General features: G+C 41.1%; 1 protein-coding gene across 1 annotated transcript in view; it reads right to left on the bottom strand.

Moving 5' to 3' along the window:
- Positions 1-4,513: 4,513 nt before the first annotated feature.
- HTRA1 (HtrA serine peptidase 1) overlaps positions 4,514-17,882 on the bottom strand; it is a 44,443-nt gene continuing 31,074 nt past the window's right edge. The window contains exons 4-9 of the mRNA XM_081193016.1: positions 12,229-12,423; positions 10,973-11,005; positions 9,237-9,351; positions 8,816-8,873; positions 7,468-7,563; positions 4,514-5,233 (exon numbers count right to left, since the gene is read on the bottom strand). Of these exons, the coding sequence (XP_081049142.1) occupies positions 5,065-5,233; positions 7,468-7,563; positions 8,816-8,873; positions 9,237-9,351; positions 10,973-11,005; positions 12,229-12,423 (666 nt within the window). The 3' untranslated portion in view covers positions 4,514-5,064. The remainder of the gene's footprint in view (positions 5,234-7,467; positions 7,564-8,815; positions 8,874-9,236; positions 9,352-10,972; positions 11,006-12,228; positions 12,424-17,882) is intronic.

Below are 17,882 nucleotides of genomic sequence, written 5' to 3'. Positions count from 1 at the left end.
ATTCACAGATCCTGAACTTATGCCATCTGAACTGCTGCATTGCTTCAGGTATATGCTTTACGACATTATTGATGGCATCTGTACAGTGATTAGATATGTTTGGAGTTGTTGTTTTTTTAAAAAAAATACTCTTTCTTGTATGTACATTGCAATCTGTGTGCCATCGTTCCATTGATATAAGTCAAGTTCAGAGTGCTGAACATTTTGCATTATCTAAGTCACGGTGGCAGAACATGCGCATGTATAGAATCAATATGAAAGGCCTTGAGATATACATTTACAGAAAGGGCTTGTGTAGTCACTTACAGCTTGGATGGATTAGTCTTGCTGCACAAGATGAAGTGCTCCCTTCCCTCCACAGTCATACCCCTAAGACCTAGTGTTCTCTCATTCTCTCTGTCTCTTAGCCTGAACTCCTTCCTTCCATCCAACCTTAACCAGCTTCATCCTAGTTATTCAGTCCCCAGGATTCCTCACCACAGATATCCTCTCCAAGCTTCACTATTCCAGCGCACACAAAAGAGCCTCAACATTCACATTCTGCAACTACATCCCAGACATGTTGGCCTATAGATGACCTTCCTCTTACATTTTCACATTTTGCGGGGATAATATACAGCATCCACTGCATCACTGTATGTCACTGAGTCAGAGAAATAGGAAATGGTAGTTGAGAAGGGTTTTTGTGTACAGGCCTGTCAAGAGATAGGAAAAGAAATGGAAATCATCTGCAGGGCTCTGCAGAGACATTAAGAACTGGCAAATCCTACTGCTTTACTAATTTGCAATATCAGTGTTCATGACTAATGAAATGTACCACTGAGCACATTTTTCCAACCAGTTCTGCTTCTGCAGCTGAGACACTGCTCTCCTGGTTTTAATTAAGAGAAGATTTAGTTTTGATTCAGAAGAGAATTTTGCACTGGGGTGGCAATAAGTCTGGCATATAAAGTTGTTCTCCACTACTAGAAAGCCAATGGAAGCTATAGATGGCTACTAAATGGAGCTGGGATGCGGCTGTTAAACCACCAGTAGCTGAAGCCAACAAGCATCTATCCAGTTTTCAGGCAAGTAACACTGGCTGTTCAATCAGTGTGGATGACATGGTGAATCAGCAATGATGATTCAGCCATGCAAAGAGAGGAGAAACTACTACCCAATCTAGACTAGTTTGGAGTTTTAGAGTAGATGCCAGCATTATTACAGGGAACAATAAATATAGTTTCAAATATGTTGACTAGCTTCATTTTCCACTTCAAGCAAGTAATGGAATACTTGCAATACATCAGATTAAACACTTAGCTATGCAGCCAGCCGATAAATATAGGGAGCAATATCAAACTAAGTCATGTTGTAATCAACAGTCTTAAGTTACTTGTTCATCTATTTTATTGGGTCTACCATGAGTATCACTAACACAGAATACAGTAGTATCTCGTGTTATGTACCGTCCCCCTTATGAATGCTTCACGTTACACGCTCTGCTAACCCCTTGTCATGAACTTTGCCTCAGGATGCGAGCAAAAGTTGTGCTCCAGTGGCATGGCAGCAGCGAGAGGTGCCATAAGCGAAAGTGTGCCTCATGTTATGAGCGGTTTCCCATTATGAACGGACCTCTGGAATGGATTAAGTACATAACACGCGGTACCACTGTATCACCCAGGGCTTATTTGGCCATCTAAAACCTCAGCCATCTAAAAGTTAACTGGCCTAGAATAGCTGCAAATGTAGTCTCAGAAAGAAAATTCAAAAGTGGTCACTTTCTGAACGTGTGCATTCAACCTTCTTATGGTTTTAGCTTAACACATCTGAACATCATGCAACCTAACATCAACTTGTGCTTCATTCTAGATTTCTCCCCAAGACTGGTAGATTCATTCATCCCTTTGCCTTCCTCATCTGAGGCATGATCAGATGCTGTGTACAATGAAGTAGGTAGGCTCTTGCCTATGTAAACGTTGTGCTGAAATAAATGTCAGGTACCACAGGACTCTTAATTGTGCTTCCAGAAACATTTACAGGACTACCCTTCTGGAATCCACCATTTGCACATGTCAAAGACATGCAAATCATAAACGACACATTGCTTCACCTACAATAATTAATATGCTACAGTCCTCTCAGTCTGGCACATTACAGACATTTGGGACAACTCTGAGGATAATGTAACAAGCACCTGATGGATCAGGTCAAGGACCCATCTCATCCAACAGCCAGGTCTCACAGTAAGAAACTATCAGCCCCAGACAACATGGGCAATGGTCAGGGATGAAGAGAGCACCAGACTGGGTAAAGCTAAGCTTTACCCAAGTTACTTACAGTAACTCAACTCAGAGGAACAATGAACTCCAGGTATTGCCAAAACACCTAGTGAAAGACAATCTATTGCCCACTAGGTGGCAATATAGGTTGCTCTCTAAGCATTTCCTGTTACTTCCTTGATTCTCTACATCTTTCTTTCAAAATATATGCACAGATCCCGTTGTGCACTTACCACTGGAATAATTCAAACCATGGGATGAACCCAGGCTCCTCAGAGAGGGCACAGAAAGATTAAAAGCCAAGACATATGATAGACTAATCCTGACCAAAAGAGGAAATCCCCAAACTGTTACTGTTTCGATAGATTGTCATAATATGAGCCTTGGTTGGATGCGGGTGGCGCTGTGGTCTAAACCACTGAGCCTCTTGGGCTTGCTGATCAGAAGGTTGGCGGTTTGAATCCCCGCGACGGGATGAGCTCCAGTTGCTTGGTCCCAGCTTCTGCCAACCTAGCAGTTCGAAAGCACGCCAAAAAGTGCAAGTGGATACATAGTACCGCTCTGGCGGGAAGGTAAACAGCGTTTCCGTGCACTGCTCTGGTTTCGGTGTTCCGTTGCGCCAGAAGCTGCTTAGTCATGCTGGCCACATGACCCATAAAAACTGTCTGCGGACAAACGCCGGCTCCCTTGGCCTGTAAAGCGAGATGAGCGCTGCAACCCCAGAGTCGTCTGCGACTGGACTTAACTGTCAGGGGTCCTTTGCCTTTACCTTTTTTAGCTAATAATAATAGCATGATTAGGAAGAAAATAGATGCTAAGTGTAACAACTTACAGGGTGCATTTAGGTATGAACCACAGGGTTGGAACTGATTCACCGATTTAAAGCCTGTCCTATTTGCTATCTCTCCATCAGTGCATTATAGGATCACAAGGAAAGCATGTCCCACCACGTAGAGAGCAGCAAAGCAACACTCTATCCAGACATCCTCCTAGTGTGTGAAATGTTTGTGTTTTTGTATGGCAAAGCATGGAATAAGAATCCTGTTACATTAGTCAGCATACTGAGTCACGGACTGTCAGTTTCAAAGGAGAATTAATTAGGTGTTAAAAAGCAGAGGAAGGAAGACAGACAAAGAGGGTCTCTGCACCTGTGCAATCATATGTCAATGCAATAAACTCCAATCTGAGTGCAATTGCAAAGCTGCTTTCAGACTGAGAGTTGCCTCTAGCTACAGGATCTGACTTCCAGTTGCTTGGCATGTGATGGGTGAACTGGAGCAGCACAGCCTATTAAGAGTGTATGAACCTACTAGGGACGCAGCATTCAGAAGTCTCTTATACTACAAGTTTCCATTTGTTTGCACAACCACAGTGCACTCTTGGAAAACTGCTGTTCCAGAAGTATGGAACTGGGTGTAAAGGACTGCCGCTGTAAGCTGCGCATTGTTAGAATGAATCTGCAATGCCTGCAGTTCAGTACATTGTCTTTTGAAGCTTACATTAATATGCATTGACTGAATCATCACATGAATGGCCTTCTAAATCTAGAATGAGCCACAGGCTGAATGCTCATTTAACTACTAAGGTCAATCTATGCATATGCAGCACATTAATTCAATAGCGATATTATGTAAAAAAAATAAAATCACAATCCGTGGTCGGCCTGATCATCAAGGGAGATTCGGGACAGACAAAAGGAAATACTTCTTCACACAATGCATGGTTACAACTATGGAATTCGCAGGGTATAATGATCACCACTGACTTGAATGCTTTGCTAGATGCTGGGGAGCATATGAGAGAACGGGCTTTTGCACTGATGTCCTGCTTTCTGCTTCTCAGAGGCACCTGGGAGGCCACTGTGCAGCAAAATGCTAGACCAGATAGCCCTCAGGTCTGGTCCAGCAGGGCTCCTCTCATATTCTTAAATCAATTTGATAAAATCCATAGCAAAAACAAACAAACCATGCCATGGGCAGTAGTAAACACAAGCTTTACTACACGCTTAGTATTCTTTCTAAATGCACAAAATTGCAATCTGAGGCAATCCTTCATAGGGCTCACCAAAGACCCACTTTACAAAGGTTCCCATCAATGTGACAAATGTGGTTCTAAAAATTTAAATATGTAATATGTAATGAAATTATATATTTCTATCTATATGCAGTGCATAGAGTTTGGATCAAGGAGGCATCACCGGGGGGGGGGGGGTGTTCTTCCAGAAATGAATTTTCATCAAACACAAACAACAGTACTGTTGGAAATATTTTAATTAAACTAAGAAAACAAGTATTCTTTTTTTAAAAAAAATCAGCACGGGTTCAGTAAGGAAATATCACTCGGGCTGTGTGTGTACAAGTGAGCATTTCAAACATGTTAGTCATCTGTCACTCATATAAACAGTTGTATTTCCAGGAAGACTAAAGCTACGGGGGGGGGGGAAGAACCACCAATGCAATGTATGGTTTAGTTGTGGTTTAACTTTGGGAAAGCCTTGGTTCAAAGTAATAATACATTTGCAACGTAGGTGGGATCAGATGTTGACCACAGAAATAACATTAACAAAAGGAGCAGCCTGTAGAGAATAGAAAGCATACATAGAGAACAGAAGTATCATCTTGAAGATTGAATCGGTTTTGTACCTCAGAACTACATGAAAATTATTTTATTGGCCAATACATTTCCACTGAACATGCAGGTTGTTGGTCAAAAGTCTAATGTTTCCTGTACCAGCACAGAGATAATATAAGCAGTCCACTGCTTGCTATTAACAGATAACATGAAATCCAGCTCATGTTTCTACTTAAGGGTCAATTTCATCAGGTATCACTGTTAAAATAATGTCTTCATTGCCCCTACGTACTACCAAGCTGAGTGTATTGTCCTTTTTGATAATGTCACTGACATCGTTGGCAGAGAGTATTGGTTGCCCATTGATGCTTATAATCACATCGTTTTCTTTCAGGCCTCCGCTGAAATACAAAGAGGTGGAAAATAATTACTTCAACTGCAAGAAACATATCTGCTTTCTGTAACAGCCACCCCCAAGATACCAAACCCACAACTCTTAAGCAAGAATGCAACAGATCTTTAGCAAAACAGGTGATGAGAGACAGACAGAGAGATAGAGAGACCTAGAGAGAGAAGCTATTCAAAAGGACAAATGGCAGGAACATGTTCTGAAAAGCTGGGGCCTTTCTAGATCCTTTTTAGAAAGTTCTGCCTTTCTAGTTCCTTTGTGCTACTACACAAAATAGATTTCACATGCTCTCTAGGTGGTGTAGCCTTAGCTCCTCTCCTCACTCTAACCTATGTGCATTCAATGGTGACAGAAAAATCAAAGTTGAGCTTATTCAGCAAGAATAAATCCATATATCAAGCTGGATGGTGCTCTTTGAACAGAGTTGGCAGAAGTCACTGACAGCGTTAAGGCAAATGAAGAGGATACAGCATCTTTCTCCCTGTATCATCTTGCCCTTTCTTGTAGACAAATTCTGGCTCTGAGTTATGGAAATACTAACCCAGCTAGCGGGATGAGACATGATTCAACCCCTAAACATAATCAGTTTATAGCAGTCACAAGCTACTGTCTCATGCAGAGAAATGCCTTACACAAGCACTTCTTTCAGAATTGTTTCCCCCCTCCCCACAGAAGTTCTTGCACGGATTGCCATTTTATGATGCTTAAGGGGGGACACCAAAGTGAAAGTGAGAAAGTTTTATTTCACCCTCTCTTATTGCAGCTCCATGAAAACAAGCATAGTATGCTGTACAAATAAAAACATTTAAATTGCATGCATTAAATTACTGGTGATTTCAAGCTACTTGTGCAACAACGAGGCACAGAACCCCCCCTTTCAAGAAATGAGCATGGGGGTCACAAGGATTCAAAATATGTGCTTATGGGTCAAGAGAAGGGTACTATCTATTGTTGTTGTTGTTGTTGTTGTTGTTTCTATACCGCCTTCATCCAAAGAACACAGGGCTGTTTACAATATAAAATCACAAAAATGCACAACATAATAACAAACAAAAATAATAACCTCCCATCCCACCCCCATTTAAAAGGCCATAGATTAGCCAAAAGTTCTGGAAGAAGAGAAATGTAATGAAGGTGCCAGGCAAGTCTCCCTGGGGAGAGCATTCCACCACTGGAAAAAAGAGCGCTTACTGTATTCCAATGGTGGTGACTGTTGAGGCCAAGCGTGGCCGCAAGAACAGAGGAGGGAAAGAATTCAGCCCTTCGTGGTCTCTATTGGCCTCGGCTGGTGTCAGAGGCTGGCGGGATTGCCCACCAAATTTGAATGGGCCAGAGATGGCCCCAGAGATGTGGGCTGTGCCTTACTGGCAGACCTAGTGAGCACAGCGCCCCAGGAGGCCACCTGTGGGGCATAAAAGCAGGCTGCACTGCCGAAAGGGCTGTGACCAAAGAGCATTGGATCAAGAGTATGGGCGTTGAGGACAAATGTGGATCCTTTGCAGGGAAGACTACCTGGGGAGGCAGAGGAGGAGGCGGAACAGGCGGCGGAAACCACCGTAAATCGGTGTTGCTTTGTCTCTCCCTGCGATGGGACCTGCTAAGAGCTACCCCCCACATCTCATCTTCTTTCCAGTTCAGGTGTGGGCTGCGAGAAGCAGGGGAACAGGAAACTCAAAAGGAGCACTGGTCTGCTTTGCGGAGCTCAGTACTATCAGGAGCCCCGTGAAAATGCTATGCAAATAATAGCCACAAATTATTATTCTTGTTAGACAAGGAACTCCAGCAGCTACAACTTTCACCCTGTTTTAGCAGCGACTGCATGACACAATCACATGATACCGTAGCCGTACCCAAGTACTGAGTGCAGCAGTGATAAGGGCAACTGCTGGGTCAGCTCCCAGCTTTGGGACAACTGTGGGCTTGTGTTTGGGATCCTGCCATGTGAACTTTTTGCAACTGCATAAGCATAGCAGCTGGGAAAAACAGTATTAGTCTCCCTCGCTCTTCTAAATATTGCTCAAGACTCTAACAAATGGTAAAATGGCAAAAATCATCTTCTAGATTTATGGTGTTGGGAAACCAACAGATTTCCTGAAATAGCAGGCAGATGTCATCTGAGGATAAGAACTTTCCTACCATTAAACAGCATAGTTAAAGGCCTACTAGGTGTTTATCCTTTAAGTGAATAGGTGCAGGTTTTTGAATAAAAGGGGTTCTTTAACTTACGCCTCAGCTGGTGTATCTGGAATTACTTCAATAATATAGGCTCCAGAAATGACGTCAGGGAAGTCTTTATGGCGCTCCTTCAGTTCTTTAGCTTTGCTAGGAAAAGCAAACCCAATCAAGTTAAATAAGAAACATATTTCCAGAAAAGCAAAACAAGACAACATAGAGGACACTCTTTTACTTTTGACGTAACCTGTGCAAATTTCCTAAGTCTAAAGAAAGAAAGAAAAATATGCCGCCACCATTGAGAAACATTATTCTGGATAGAAGTGCACAGGAAATTTTGCCTTACCAATTTGTTCGTTTTGTAATTATATTGGTTTTTGAAATCAGTATTGCTTTAGATCTAGAAATGTCCTAAGCCTTTGAGTTTAAGAAAGCATCTGAGGCTTGCAAGTAGAGAATGTTTCTCCTTTTTTTTGGCAGATTTTGTAAACTCTTTCTATGTCTCTGAATATCAGATTCTAGCTCTTCTGCTAAGCAGCTCTGCTACTTAACAATTGCCAGGGAAAAGATGAAAACCATCTGTCCGTTGGCTTTGCAAATTTAAAAAATGGGCTGCAGTGTATGGCAATGGTAATCCAGAAAAATAAACAAGGATCCAACTATGTCCTCCCCACCTGCAAAATGTAAGTGAACTGAAAACTTAAAATAAATGAAAATCATCCAGAACATAATGATCCAATAACAAACAATTGTTATGATCAAACATATATGATGTAAAGAGTTTCCATCTGATCTTTCCCTCAGCAGCGCCTCAGAGCTGGCAAAACTCTCATTGAAAAGTAATGGATAAAGGGACAATGCAAACAGGAAATGGTGAAGCAGTAGCAACCATATCATCAGAATACCATTCCTCCTGCCTCAATTGCACCTTTTCTTTGTCCGCTCATCAAAGACATTGTATTTAAGAAAGAGGGAGAGAAGGCTTTCAATGGTTTAAAAAAAGATGGAAGTCGTATGGGGAAAACAAAGGAGGACAGCACTTTGAGGAGACGTCGTGTGACTCCCCCATACAAAGTGTGTCAACCATAGGCTCTGGGTGGGTGGGGAGCCCTGGGTGCTCCAGTCCCCACAACATTCCCCATGATGGGGCTGGGCACCCACACTTTTTTGTGCTGGGGCCGTGCATGCCGTGGGGTCCTGCATGTCTGATGTCAGGACGCCTACTTACGTACGTGCGCATATGACATCAGCATGCTACAGGGTGTGCTGATGTTGGACACATGTGCACCCATGGCGTGTGAGCTGGGGCCTAGCCAACGGGCCTGGTGTCAAGAAAGAGTTGCAATTCCAGGCTAGTATATTCCTTGTCCAGAAACACCCACCCTGAAATTTTTAAACTTACCTAGGAGTAAGAGACATCATCCGTATGCCAATATATTTCTTCTTAGTTACAGCTTTTCCTGTTTTGAGAAGGAAAATGTAGCATTTATGTTGATTCGCCTTTCCCATCTGAACAGGAGACATTCTACCCCAATGAAGCAGAATGATGTGGGAGATACCACTTCAGAATATAAGTGGGAAGTAGTATTGTTGAACACTACCTCACATAAACAATATTATAATAAACCAGCACACAAGGGTGAAAGATTTGCTGGTGGGAGAATCTTTTCCTGAAGTTTGAAGTGCTGCGACTTTTGTATACCTGTGTAGCATGGCTCTTACTTCAGAGCAGATATGTGTAGGATTGAACTAATTCAGTGGAACTTATTCTCATGTAAATGTATATAGGACTGAAGGTTTACTTTACCAGTACAGTACAGTACCTTTAGCTTGTCGGTCGTGCGACTCAGTGAGGAATTTTTTAATTTTGTCCGATGGTATTGCAAAGGAAATCCCAGCAGTGACTTTCAGAGTATTAATACCAATCACTTCACCATCCTGCAGTAGTGTGAATAATTAAGTAAGCATGAGCGGCCCAAATAAAGACTGCAATTTCTATCACACTTTAATCTGAGCTGCTGACCTTGCGTGTGATCTCTTTGTCATAGCTCCGTGTTCCTAAACTGATCATGAACTGAATGTACCCTGGAAAATTAAATCTGCCCCCCCCCCCCGTTTTCATTTGGGTGAAAGCATCCTTCACTCTTTTTCTTCCCCACCCGCTTTGAGACTCCTGAGTGTGAAAGGACCAGGGTTTAACATCAAGGCAAGCAAGCTCGATGCGAGATGCTTCCATGCATACGGCTCCACGTTCGATTCCTGGCATCTTCAAAGTCAGGTAGCAGAGCTGGGACATTACTGCCCAAGAGTTGAGACAGCTGTTGCAAACCAGGACAGACAGTTCTACTCAAGGGAACAACTTGGTTATGAGATCAGGCATCGCCCCAGTCTTTTCTAGCTGCAAAAATATGCTCTGCACAACAGCTTGATACTTTCTCTTAAACTAACCAAAAAACTTTCCTTCAACTGGTTTCAAGATTTATTTTTCCAACAAGACTTACTCAACATGTTTGCTTTAAGGGACTCTGTTGCATTGAAATAAAAAAAAGAGAAAGTAGTCCATAATTGTAGCTGGCCTAAATTGAGTTTTATTTTATTTTTTTAAAATCAAAACGGACAAAACCTTACAGGTATTTTTAATGTTTGCTTTTGGAGTAAGCAATAGTTCTATTAAATGATATGACATAGAAAACTTTCTTTTTAACAATAATAATTTTGCCAAAGCTGCCAAATAGCCTTCTATGGAGGAAAATGTGAAGTCACACAAAAAAACCAGAAGACAACAATGGCGTCAAGGCAATCCTCAGAGGACTCTAATCCGTTTATCTGTAAAACTAGCATGTTAAAAAGAACTGGCTGAACTTCTTCATGTGCCACTATTTATGCAAAACTTTTCACTGCCTCACAGAATGGGCTTTCCAAATCTTGATAATACATTTCATCAGTTTTGTGAAGCCAATCTCTACTATTTCCATTTTGCCAAAACAAAGCAAAGCCAACAGACAGTGTCTTTTTCTTGGCATAAGAATTCAAGTCTTCCATGTTCTTGTACCGCACAAGCTTTTGAGTTGCTCACAGTCCACTGGCTAGGCAGACAGTGGCACTGAAATATCACAAACTAATACCAGAAGGGTCAGCATCCCTTTGACTCCCTTGGGGGCTTAATTCTGACTTACACAGAATCATATTGCTAACATGCTGGTAGAGAGAACCATGCGGTAAACATAAGAAACTGACACAGGGAGTCTGCTTATATGCCTAGTTCAGAGCAGGGTGGAAATAAGATTCTAAAGATTATTATTATTCACTGAGAAAATATGCTACGTATTACGTTCATTTTGAAATATGCACAGAGTAAATGTTTTGAATACTGAACTCCAAGAGCACCACACCATTTACCAGCACCAACATTAAAGAGTGATTAATGAGTCTGATGTTTGTACAGGCATTTGTTAGCCTTCCTCTACCAATATGGGGAAAAGGGATGGGAGAGAGGCAAGGGAATCAATAGTAAAATCCAAAACACCAGTTAGAAGTACTATTAGAAAGAAACTCTTACCAGGTTTACTAAAGGTCCTCCAGAGTTTCCATACTGTAAATTTAGAAGAAGAAAAATTGTCTTTAATCTTTCTTTTTTTATCCCATTTACAACAGTTTTTTACATTTTGAAATAGAGTTGCTACACAAAACATTCTGGGAGGGAGGGGTTCACATTCATTTATGCACAGCATTCTCTTATGGAGAGGTTACTATACAAACATGGATGGAATAAACTTGATATAGTTTCTGTAGACTAGAATGTCTAAACTTTGCAATGGCGGACTAAGGATTAACAGACCTCCTCCGGTATTGTTAGGCTGGGGAAAAGAAAACCCTTTACGATCAATGCATGACACTTTGAAAGGAAATGCAGACTGCTTTAACTGTAGCACATGCAATCTCATGAGCGGAAGGGCACAAAAGCATGAAGCCAAGATCTTGGAGAAGGAACATAGAGTTCAAAGGGGGCTGATATGGAAGGCTTGCCAAAGCACACCACAGACCAAACAAACTACCATAGCAGCCAAAATAAAGGTCTCCTGTGTGGAGGTACTTAAATCAGGGGATTCAGTTTTGCCATTCATTGAATAAAACAAGACAGGGAGGTCTTTTACCTAGTATTCCTTTATCCGAAAGACCACTAAATTTCAGTGATAATTTTGATGCTTTTCTTTAAACATGTCTAGAGCTTCTGTTTTTTCCAGTAAAGTTCCTGGTCACCTTTGCCTCTCTTTTAGTCTAAAAACTGCTAGACACTGATTCCTTTATTTGATGGCCTTGCTAACGAAGCTTAGGAAAATATGTCTGTTTTCTTAATTCTGTACACTCCTAGATTACAGGAAGTTAGCACAACTTTCTGAGAATTTTCCCTGAGAATTACCTGTTCTCTCAAGGCTAGCAGAAGAAGCACTAAAAGTTGATGTCTTATTAGTCCAAAAAAATAGCTTGTCTCTTTAAAAAAGCCAACAAAAGAACAGCAACGTGATATTTTGGCAAACTCATTGATGGATCTTTAAAGACCTCTGATGAACATTGCCTGCACTTAATAATTCTCTTAGAGAATTCAGCTAAATATAATAAAAAAATATGTCTCTTTAAAGAGCAACCAGAAAGATCACTGCAAATTGCTTCCTTTGCATGTTCCAAGAAACAATTTTGGCCAATCCTAATGCATCAACTTTATAGGGATGAATGACAAGGCAGCAACAGAATCTGAATGTATTTTGAGGTGAGAACCATGAATGCAAGAGAATGGCTTTGTGGAAAGTGACTTACATTGATAATTGCATCCGTTTGGATGTAGTCCATATCAGAGTTTCTAAGACCCAGTTCTTTGCCTCCTCGTTGGGTGGTGCTAACAATTCCAGTAGTCACGGTATTTTGAAGAGAAAATGGACTTCCAATTGCAACTACAAATTCACCAGGCCGTAACTCTCCTGAACGTCCGAGCAAGAGGACTGGCAACTTCCCCTAAGAATAGAGAGGGTCAAAATAATCATTAGTCAATAGCAACTCAAGCAACTTAAATAGTAACTTGAACAATGAATCAAGATATAAGCACATCCAGCTTTCCTCCTGTACAGTGGTGCCCCGCAAGACGAATGCCTCGCAAGACGGAAAACTCGCTAGACGAAAGAGTTTTCCGTTTTGGAGGTGCTTTGCAAAACGAATTTCCTATGGGCTTGCTTCGCAAGACGACAATGTCTTGCGAGTTCCTGCTGGTTTTTTTTCCTTTCCCCCCCTTTTAATAAGCCGCTAAGCCGCTTATCAGCTGATCCGATCAGCAGATAAGCCGCTAAAAGCCGCTAAAAGCTGCTAATAGCGCTAATCCGCTAATCCTTCAATGGGCTTGCTTCACAAGACGAAAAAACTGCTAGACGAAGAGAATCACAGAACGGATTCTTTTCGTCTTGCGCGGCACCACTGTATCAGGTAAATGTAATGGCAACTTTAAACAATTAAGTAATATTAATGACACTTCTAGCATTGTATTTTAATTTTCCATTGTATACTGTTTGACAGGTAGAAGCACAAGAGGAGACAAATAAAGGGAAGGAGAATAGAAAAGTCCAGGTAAACTCTGGGGTGATGGCAAACTCTAGTGTCTGATTAATCAACTGTTTAAGGGGAAGCAAATGCAAAAGGCTCAGTTGCTAGTTCAGCAGTAGCCAAGTACAACCACTGGCTCAGGATATGTTGCTGTCTCAGTAGAAATGCTAAAGTGAAGGCACTTCTCCCTCTTGGAGCCCTGATCATTGCCAAGGGCCCCATCTCTCACAAAGTCCTTTCCACTGCTTTGCCCATTGACGTGGCTAAAAAAAATACAAAGCACCAAACTAAGTAAATATCCAGTCATAAAATATTAATCTAATCCTTTTAAACTAATGTATTTCTTGCAGACATCTTTCACAAAAGAATATGTCCATCCCTTTAGAGATATAAATTCGCATTATTTATAGGCCAGTTCACCCTTAACTGGAACACCCTAAGCATAGCACTTATTGTTAATCTCCACAAAACTTCTAAAGCAGGGAAATATTATGTTGAGGCAGAGAGAAGGGGGGTGGGGGTGGGAATCCTGAAACAAAATGTTTTCTATGATCTGTCTAAAGCGATTCATCTATCAGATCAAACCCTGATAAGTGTAATAGATCTCCTGAGAGACAGACACATATTTTCATAGCTTCGGGTTATTTTTGGCAAGAAAACGAGCTATATAATAAATAGTTGGTGAGTAATGCAATTATTTGCAGTTGTGCTGAGTCTTCAAGCCTGGGCCAATATTGGTGAAACACTAGTTCAAAGTCAAGTACTGTATGACTTGGCTCAAGATCATCTGTGGGATTCAACATGCCTTCTGGAAAGAGTTAGCCTTCTCTTTCTGGGGTTAAAACAAAATCAGCTGCAAAACTCCCTTCCTCAGCAGATGTTATAAAACACAATTTTGCAAAGCAGAATGTGTCATGTACAGAGAGTTTCCAGAAGAGACCAAGTTCTGTATCTTTTGTTTAAGGCATTTTAAGGCAGAAATCCTCAAATGAGCATGTGTGAGATTTGTCAGTTTCCTCTTATTCCTCAACATGGCAATCATCGTCAATTTATGTAAGGTAAAAGCGGCCTTCCCTTTTTCTTTTTTGGAGATCCTGTTGAGCTCTAAAGTTAAGTCAAAGAGCACAAATATTGTGACATCTGGAGTGCTACATGGGGAAAATGCTCATTTGCATTACAAGTGCCTCTTCCATGAACAATAACCAGGAACACATTTGCACATTTGCACAGAGTGGTGTAATTTAAGCCTTACCTTTGTAAAGGCTCTTAGAATGGGAATGGATTAAAAAAAAGCCAAAAAGCCAAAAGGGCCAAAAAAAAAAATCAGATTAGGATGAAAACTCTGTGTTGTGTTAGAATGATATAGCTGCTACCCAGAGATATGCATGCACAGCAGTGGGCTTTTCATTCATGTCTAATTGCCTAAGCAATTAATAGGACTAGCAGCTACCACTTGTTTGGGAAAGGGGAATGGTTTGCAAAGGTAATCACTGCTGCAGCTATGGGCAGACATGACTTAATACATTTTGTTCTGCACACACAGTTACTGGTTCAGTACCAAATTCTGTATACATGATCCCTGTACCAGAAACCATGTGAACAGAATCCTTTTGCCAATGCAGGTCCTCATCCAGCATAGGCTGCGTATCCAAAATCCTATTGCAAGTCATAAATGTCTCTTGCTTGCTGAGGGTTAGCATTTTAGAAAGCAATCTACAGTAAAACATGTCAAAGGAATGCTCCCACCTCGTAAAAAGAATTAACAGCAACTATAAATTCTGAGTGACAAAGGAAGGGTGACTACAATGAGCTGAAGCTAAAACAAAGGCAAAATATCACAGTGCTTTTAAAAGTCTAATATGAGTCAGTTTGTTGACAATGGATAAACACCAATTTCAAAGAAGGAACTTAATTTGAAGTTGTTTATTTAATCCATTAATTTAAGCAGGACCACCAGGTGTGCATGGTGTTTTATAGAGTACAACAGAGACCGATCCCAGCCTCACAACTGCCTAAATGAAACAGGAAAGCTGTTCAATGCATACATTTTTGAAAACAGTATTACTCTCTCTCTCCTGTATATGGAATAGAATAATTTTTTGCGGGGAAGGCCCAGTATTTTGGAAGCTTCAAGTATGATTTGCTTTTTAATTTATCCTTTTACAATATTCAGGGACAGGGGAGTAAAGAGTTATTAAAGCAGAGGAGCTAATTAAATGCCTTCCAGCAGCATATAATGAGTAAATGAAAGAAGCCTGGACATGCCTAGATTTAAGTCTTTCCAAGTGCCCTCCCTGCCTCCCTCCCTCCCCATGCTGAGTCACTGACTTAACCATGTAGCCCAGAGCAAACCACAGTCATTGTTTCTCTCCTTTCTGTGCGCCCACTCCTTCCTTCCTTTAATCATCCTATTATCATGTGGCCTCATGTAATGTTCATAAAACACAGACCCAGCACGTATTATTTCAAATTCTGAAATTCAAGGCTGATGTTAAAATAATTAGTATCAAAAGCTTTGCACCCAGCATTTGTGGGCACAGATACCATCTCATTTCTCCCAGTGCAAATGTATTTGGGACAAGAGAAGCGTTCAGGGACCTAAGCCAGCCATCACTTCTCATTGTGGCAAGAATCTAAACTAAACAATGCTTTCCACCTAATACTGTGCAGGAAGAGAAGTAATTGCAAGGTTAGATTTCCAGAGGCCTGGACAGCAACACTTAATTAAGTGCAGGATTTTATGTTTGCTGCATGGCAGGATAGGAGTGGGGGCATCCACAGTGCATTTGGAAATGTGGTGAGGCAATAGTGCAATGTAAAAAGATTTCACTTACATCAGCTTCAAAGGGATCCAATTCAATCTAATATAGGTCAAGGCAGACTCTAAAATCTAGTACTAATCTCCCAACCTCCGATTTAGAAGTCTGTCACATCACTGACTTTGATTACAAAACTAGCACAGCAAGAAGTATGCTGGGGTAGAATCTTTTCCCCTTATGTGCTAGTTATTTTACTTGCAGGAAGTACAAGGAAGAAATACAGTTTATTTATCACAATGGGATTCTGCAACTTCATTTGGTTGCATGCAGACATCAGAATCAAGTAAGGTACATTTGTGAATGGGAACTATCTTCAACAATTTAAAAGCCAAACTAGGTGCAACTTTCAATTCCTTTTGGTGCCTATGGGGACTTCCTCTGAAACACAAATAACTCCCAGGAACATGGGCCAGCAAAGCACTGCACTCTCCCCCCCCCCCATATTAATGTTGCCAGTTTGGTTGTAAGAAGTTAATACTTTACTGTGGATGCTTGTGAAGAAAACTGAAATAGGGTCCGCTCCTGAAATAACTGCAGTAAAACTGGTGTCTATAGTGAGGAATTAAAAGTGGCTTTAATTTTTATTTGCCTTACAGCTTGAAAGTTTACAGAAAATTCATAAACAAGAATACAAGAGAGCAGAACTCTATAAATCTTATTTTTCTTAAAGAATAATATTGATTCCTCAACCCCCCCACTCCCAAAAAGAATAATTCATACACTGAGCTGACAGTGAATTGCAAAACATGTAGCAGTGGCAACCCTGGGAAATGCCTGAACTAAATGGCAGCAATCTATTAGCAGAAGTGCTGCCAAAACTCAGACAGCCCTTACTATATTAAGTCAGGAATGCTTATTTTATTCCTTTAAAAGATGCCAAGAAAAACAATATACTTTCCAAAGTCAGTATATTCACAAGCCTGCAACGCATTCACACGGTCTAACAGATCAGACCAGCAAAGAAATCCTACACAAAAAAAGTAAGATTACTTTACACTGTGTTGCCAAAGTATGACTCACCGAATAAAACATTGATTTGTACCCTCAAACGTGTAAGGGAAATAAGTATCAATTATTTTTTAATAGAAGCAGAAGAGGTGAAACACAGCATCAGCAGGATATCAAATCCATTATGTGATATTGAGAACAAATTTATGGATGAAAGCGGTAAGCAAATCTCAAGGAGATGAAAGGACAGTAGTGAAGAGGAAAAGAGGAATGTGATGCACACATGCAAGATGACAAATTCACAAAGACAGCAGACGTATGGGCACCTTGCGATGTACAGACCTGGGAAATACGGTATTTCTATTTCACAGCTAAAAAAAAAATGTCCAAAATTTGGGGGCGTCTTATACACGGGGGCCATCTCCCCCCATCGGAGTCCACCAAAATAAGGGTTGTCTTATACATGGGGGCATCTTATAGACGGAAAAATATGGTGTGTGTGTGTATGTATACACACACACACACACAAAATTACTGGGATTCTTCGTCCGGTGTTCCGGTGATGTGGGGAGCTATTTAATGCCTAACACAGTCTGCATAATTTTTAAAATTCTGTAACTAGAACCATCTTACTGAGCCAGTGCTATGAAGAGGATGCAATGGATTTCATACAAGGATTTACATTCCTGTCTTCAATAAACTGGAAAGTGAGGGTGACGAATGCAAGAAATCACACCTACCAGCTGCTCCTGAGTAACTGGGAAAATGCACAACTTATTATCCCTTTTCATTTTAGTGAAGCAAATGTGGCAAGAAGAAAATTCAGAGACAGACAAGCAGATGTGTCAAGCAGATTTAGTGGCAGCCAAAGACAGGAGACACAAATGAATGTCAGGCCAGGGCCAAGAGTTGAGTTGCTTTCCTTTATTTAAGGCCCGTGTGAGGGACCTTTGTCCTGCCAGAGATTGTTGAACTAGAACTCCCATTTGTTATAGGCCATGCTTGCTGGGGCTGATGGGAGTTGCAGTTTAGCAAAATCTGGCAGGTCACAACTGAATTACAGTTACCTCAGTCATCTGAGGGTCGCTCTCTAAGGGAGCCAGGAACAATTTT

The sequence above is a fragment of the Podarcis bocagei genome, assembly GCF_964188305.1.
Source record: "Podarcis bocagei genome assembly, chromosome: 4".
Taxonomy (NCBI): Eukaryota; Metazoa; Chordata; class Lepidosauria; order Squamata; family Lacertidae; genus Podarcis; species Podarcis bocagei.
The sequence above is the reverse complement of the archived record's forward strand: the minus strand, read 5'-3'. Positions and strand labels throughout refer to the sequence as shown.